At 47.9% G+C, this 6,411-nt stretch overlaps 1 protein-coding gene across 1 annotated transcript; it reads left to right on the top strand.

Annotated features, from left to right (window-relative positions):
- Positions 1-683: 683 nt before the first annotated feature.
- On the top strand, positions 684-5,138 carry RASL11B (RAS like family 11 member B). The gene is made up of 4 exons (XM_066232781.1): positions 684-994; positions 1,578-1,634; positions 2,844-2,920; positions 3,691-5,138. Exons 1-4 carry the CDS (start codon positions 853-855, stop codon positions 4,159-4,161), a joined length of 747 nt encoding a protein of 248 aa, XP_066088878.1. The 5' UTR covers positions 684-852; the 3' UTR covers positions 4,162-5,138.
- Positions 5,139-6,411: the final 1,273 nt, after the last annotated feature.

The raw sequence follows: 6,411 nt of genomic DNA, 5'->3' as shown, positions 1-6,411 counted from the left end.
TTATTTAGCTACAAAGTTAAAAGTAACGTTTTAGGAGAGTGTTTATGGGGTCTGTGTTACTGATTGCTACTGCAGCCAAATCTATGATCCTGATGCCAAGCCAGACGGACTCCAGTCAGTGCAATCACGCCCCAAATTAAGGAGACAGGCCCGATGCCAGGCTCCCGGACCCCGAGCGCTCACAGCCCCGAGGCCCCGCCTCCGGGGCGCAGGTTCCCGGAGAGTGGGCGGGGTAGGGGCCGGGAGGTCAGTTGGCTGCAGAGAGGGGCGGGCGCACTGGGCACCGGGGCGGGGCAGATGCCCGGGAACTGCTCTAGGGAGACCCGGACGGCATCCGCCCCCAGGCTGAGCCCCGCCTGCCGGTACCCGAGGCCCTCCCAACTCCTCAGCCACAGCACATGCCCCGTGCGGCCACAGCGGGACCCTCCCCGGCGCCCGCCATTGGCTGAGCCGTCGGCTCCGGCCCACACGTTGCTCCCCTCCGGCCCGCTGCCCCACTTCGCCCGCGCCTCACGGGGCTCCGCACTGGCTCCCGACGCCCCGAGGGGCGCGGCGCGCGCGGCCCGGCGCCGGGGGCGGGGCTTCGTGCAGAGCACCCGGGGATTGGCCTTGGGAGTTAGGGGGCGGGGTCGACCCGGGAGAAAACAGCGCGCGCGCAGCCCGGGTGCAGTCACAGTCCCGAGTCTGAGCCTGCTCAAGTTGATCGCGGTATTCACTCGGGTGCTCTTTTTGTTGTTTTTTTCTTCCTACCGCCGGTACCCTGGGCCAGAGCCTCCCGCTCGCTCCCGCGCAGCGCGAGCCTTCTGCCCCGCAGCGCCTGTCCCGCCTGGAGCAGCCCCGGCCTGAGCGGCGATGCGCCTCATTCAGAACATGTGCACCATCGCCGAGTACCCCGCTTCGGGCAGCGCCGCTGCTGCGGATTACTGCTTGGGGGCGGCGGGGCGCCGGCTGGTCAAGATCGCCGTGGTGGGGGCCAGCGGCGTGGGCAAGACTGGTGAGTCCTCGCACTCGGGCGAGAACCTGTTTATCTCCGGGGCCGGACGTTGCGGATAAACGAGGCAGGGGAGAGGTGGGAGCTGCAGCTGGACTGCCCCTCCGGAGGGAGCCGAGCCAGCATCGCTTCTACCCCAACTGATGAGAGAAATGGGATCCAGAATGGCCAGGCGACTTTCCCGGCACCGCCGATACACCAGAATTAGAACTTTGGGTTTCTTGAACCTCTGTCAGTGCCTGGCACAAAGGGGCACTTAATGAACTCTCTTCGAGGTCTTTAAGGTTAGGAAAGACTTTTGCCGGCTGGAAGGCTTAGGTGTGGCTCAGGCGGACTCAGAGGAGGGGGTGGGCTAAAAGACCTTTCCAGCTGCACTGAGCCATAATTCACCGTGCCTTCTAGCCCTCTGCCCATGTGGCTGGAAGAAGGGTCAAGAAGCGGGGGGGGGGGGGGGGGGGGGGGATTTCACTTGGTGGTCGGCTGACTTGCTCTGGGAGAATTGATTTCCAGGCTGGGGTTGGGGTGAAGACCATCTAACTTAAGTGCCCAGTTTAAGCCACTCTCCTTTCTCTTTTCTGACCTGCAGCTCTGGTGGTCCGGTTCCTCACCAAACGATTCATCGGTGACTATGAAAGAAATGCAGGTGAGGAAGTACATTTGAGGAAAATACATACCTTTAGCTTGCTCCAGTGCCGCTGTTCTCAATTTTTGGTGTCTCGCAGGCAGGGTCCTTCAGAGTGACAGTCAGCATCGGGATTTTTTTTTTAAAGTCAGCATCAGGATCTTGCCACATCCAACTTCGCTTGCCTCCTCCCTGCTCCCCCCTTCCTATAACTGCCATCTGGCCTCATTCCATTCCAGACCCATTCATCATTTTATCAAGTGCCTGAAAGTATTCCTCTTGGTATGTTTTAACTATAGGGACCCCAGTTGGAAGCACCTTTTGTTCTGAAGAGGCTCTCCCTTCAAAACACTGCTGCAAAAGTCATAAAAAAAAAAGGATGACCCGCTCCTCCCCCGACCGCCCCTACCCCTCTCTGCTGGCTGCCTGCCTTTCAGAGGTGACCTTTTAAAGCAAAGGCCAAAGGAGAGCAGTTGTAAACCTAAAGTTCTCTTTTCTTAACAAAGAAAAATGACTACACACTAGAATTTTAGGAGCCTTCCTGAATAAATAAGAGGACACTATTTCAATCCCTGTGATTAAGACTAGCTATTGGAGAGGCTTAAGGGCTTTCAACCTATGTTCTGTTAGCAAATTGCTTCATTCCTTAGGCCACATGAAGTACCTGCGGGGGATTATTTGCAATGCGCTGTACAGACCATCCCCAGATAAGGCATGGCAGCCTTCTGCTTTGATGCAGAGTTGGCGGTCCTGATGTCACATTTTCATTTCAGTTGGTAATGTGGGCTGTGCGTTTACTAACAAAATTTGCCGACCAAGCCATTGTATGTAATAGCTAAAATATAAATATATGTCCGAGTGATAAAGTATTAAAATAAAACAGAAATCCCACACATGCTGAGCAAGAAAATGTGCTTCAAGGAACTACTTTAAATATGAAAGCTCTGCTTAAAATTAGATAAATTAGTTTCCAAAAACTTGTAAATTTTGCCCTGGTTTCAATACATTCACTAATATGGAGTAAGAATTACAGTTGTTAAAATCTGAATGAGGCCCATTAACTAGGATAAGCTATAGCTTTTGTGTGTGTGTGTGTGTGTGCATTGGTTTAGGTTATATTTTCTTTCAAAATAATAACAGTTAAAAAAATATTCCTCAATATTTTTGCGGTTGTACAAGGACATGATGGTTTAAAAAAATAAAAAAAAATTTTTTTTTTTGCCTTGACAGGTAATCTCTACACCAGACAAGTCCAAATAGAAGGTGAAACCCTGGCTATTCAGGTTCAGGACACTCCAGGTATCCAGGTAAGAAGCTCTGAGATACGGGCCTGGGTCAGTGGGGAATCTGCTTGGCTGTAGAATTGTTCAGTTCTCGTTGGGGAGTCAAGTCAAAGCTCTTACATGCTTGACACTTTAATTGAACCTGGCTGTCGGTGAGTCTTAACCTGGCTTAATTTGGGAGATTAGTCTGAGGGGCAGAAATCTTCCCTTAGAAGGATTCTACCCAGCAGGAAAGACCAAATCAAACACACTTGAAATTGGCAAAGTTTCTTTGCTAAGGTTAAAAAGATCACTTTTTATATTTGTGTTTTGCCATTAAAAATCAAACGTCTAGATATAGTCTCCAAATACTTGGAATCACTTTTTATTGTGGAAAGTTACTCTATAGACAAAAGAGCCATGCTAGTGTGTGTGTGTATGTGTGTGTGTGTGTTTTCCCTCTTGAACTGGGCAGTTATCCAGGTTTAAATGCTTCCAGCTCCTATCTTTACTTCCCCAGACTTACTGTCTAGCCAGTTAATTTCCCATTTTATGCAACTACAAAGTCTCTCTGCATGGAGTTCTCTGCAGGTCAATTTTCCACTTGAGTGTGGTGAGCAGCACTGTTATTTATTCCAACTCCATGCAGCTGGATCAACATATTGTCAAGAAAGCCGAAGTGTGTGGGGATATAACTTGTTTATGGCCTGCAACCTGGTATTACTGTCAAGGGCTCTTTTTGAATTCTCTATCCAGCCAAGCCAGGGCTCTTTTCTGAACTCGCCATTCACCTTGCCATCACCCTTCTGTTTCAGGTCCACGAGAACGGCTTGAGCTGCAACGAACAGCTGAATAGGTGCATTCGCTGGGCAGACGCTGTGGTGATCGTCTTCTCCGTCACTGACTACAAGAGCTATGAACTCATTGGCCAGCTCCACCAGCACGTCCAGCAGCTGCACCTGGGCACTCGGCTGCCTGTGGTGGTTGTGGCCAACAAAGCTGACCTATTGCACGTCAAACAGGTGGACCCTCAGCTTGGACTACAGCTGGCCAGCATGCTGGGCTGCTCATTCTATGAAGTGTCTGTGAGCGAAAATTACAATGATGTCTACAACGCTTTCCACGTCCTGTGCAAAGAAGTGAGTCACAAACAGCCGCCGAGCAGCACGCCAGAGAAGCGAAGAACCTCCCTCATCCCCAGGCCCAAGTCGCCCAACATGCAGGACCTGAAGAGGAGGTTCAAGCAAGCCCTTTCTGCCAAAGTGAGGACTGTCACCTCCGTCTGAAGTAGAGGCACTCGAGGGGTTTGGTCTTCACAGGAAGAGAGCCTGAAGTTCTTCCGGTGCAGGAACGTTGAATGCTGACAGTAATTCATGGTTCCAGAAAGGGCTGGAGCAGGGAGGCCAGGAGGGCCTATGGAACTGGTGCAGGAGAGGAGGTGTTCTGAGCGGAGGACAGAACTGATGAGGCTTGAATGAGCCCGCTGAGCCACCCTCTGAATATGTGAAATGTCCTCCATGTCTTTTCCTGTGGAGAGGGAGGGGGCATAATCTCTTTGGGTTTTGTCCTTAACTACCTTGTAAATGATGGTCAGTTGTAGTTTCATCGAATATATTGATGTGAGTTACAGTGGGAATGAAAGAGTGGAGTAAGCTCTCACAGGCTTTCCATTTTTTTTTCTTTCTTCTTTCTTTTCATTCTCCCCCTTCTTCTTTACAAGGAAGATTTGCATCTCTGGAACACTATTCTTTATAGTGTTTTTCTAACCTGAAGGGTACCCAGATTTCCTTTTAAAGAACAAAGAGGAAAATATTTCCTCATTCCCCCCCCCCAAAAAAAGGGTGAGGTTTATGGGCCAAAATGTGTACCCAGACATCTTGTAAGCTTATATGGCCTGACATGGGGAGACTCCTTAGTTGGGCCTGTGTTGAGTGGTTGAGAACTCAAACTCTTCAGCTTCAGAATTTTGAGTAGTTTTGAGACTGTATAATTTTTTTTTTAAAGACTGTTGCATTAGGTACAGGAAACAAAAATTGTGTCCATTGAATTTGGTGTGGTTTGTGTAAATGGCTCATGGCAATGACGCTGGGCTGCTTCCCAAGCCTGGTTGAGTCATGGCTTACATGCAAAAACACTATCTTCCAGCGAGTGAACAGATGCACAAATCTCCTACACAGATGCACTTTACAAAGCCACTCATGCTTTGGCTTAAATTGTAATTAATTTATTTTATGTACAATAAATCTCATTTTAAAAGAGCAGATGTCAGACTTGGTCTTTTATTGAAACACTCACCTTTTGTCCCTCAGACAAAGAATTAATTATTCAATATCTTGAGTGTGTTGAGTTAGGCATTATGCCTTCTAAGGGTTATCTCTTAAATATCCCAAACAGAGAGGTGCATTCTGCTATTACTTCCACTTTGCAGATGAGGAAACAGGCTTGCAAACAAGTTAAATATCTTGTCAAAGGCCACACCACGTGACTGTTGTAAACTGTAGTTTGTCTGCTGCTTTCCATTCAAGAATAGCATGTCTCCTATTTGTTTCCTTCATGATCCTCCCGGCAAGCCAGACTTGTCTGGCTCTATGCTTTATGCTGTGAAGACATCTCAGCTAAGCCTTGAAGATATTAATGCTTTCACACCAGATTACTGCTTCTCCATATAGGCTTGATTTGGCAAACCTCTTTTTGGGTATGCTGCTTTCAAAAAGTGAACTTTGTTCTCATTGTAGAAGCTTTGAGCCCTTGACCTTGGCTGGTCAGCGCCCCTCCCTCTGCCACTAGACTATGCTAAAACTCAGAGCTTTCATGCGAGCTCAGTGAGTCGCCGTCTTTATGGGCAAGTAATACACCTTATATTTGTTTCAGTAGTGCTTTTACGTATCTGACCTCATTCATTTCTCCAGAGAGCCTGATGTAGAGGGTGCAGGAGGAAATCTATTTTACAGATGAGAAAAACAGGCTCTGAGTTGTGAATGATGTCCTCAAGCTTACACAAAGGACGTGAATCAATGTCTTCAGACTAAATTGTAAACTTAAAAATAAGAAGGCCTTTTGTATTAAAAGGCAAACAAGTGTTTATTTGAGGTATTCAGGAGTCATTAATGTTTCAATTAGGAGTCAAATGCAATGGGTATTAATGAGAAAGGGAAGGGAACAGTTATATTAATGGAGGAAGGCATTTCTCTTGGTGCAGATAACAGTGATTGATGTTCATTCTGTTTTTAATTTTCATGCCTGTAGTCATCAGTCCGGTAGTCATCTTGTTATCTTTGTAAATAGTTCTTTAGGAAACAAGGTTGCCTAGGCGCAGTCCAAACGTCATTTTGCCCCGTCTTTAACATTCCAGGGGTTGAGGTATAAGACATGCAAGGCGGTTCCTTGGACGTGGCAGCTCTGGCTCCATTTTAAAGTGGCTCCATTTATATTATTGTTTAAAATATTCAGTGTTCCCAATCCTTTATAAGATTTTATATGTAAAATACTGTTGCAAATGCAGGGCTGTGGGACCAAGGGAAGCAGCCAAAATGAAG

Source organism: Saccopteryx bilineata, chromosome 5, assembly GCF_036850765.1.
Source record: "Saccopteryx bilineata isolate mSacBil1 chromosome 5, mSacBil1_pri_phased_curated, whole genome shotgun sequence".
NCBI lineage: Eukaryota > Metazoa > Chordata > Mammalia > Chiroptera > Emballonuridae > Saccopteryx > Saccopteryx bilineata.
Note: the sequence above shows the minus strand (reverse complement) of the source record. Positions and strands in the feature narration are given on the sequence as shown.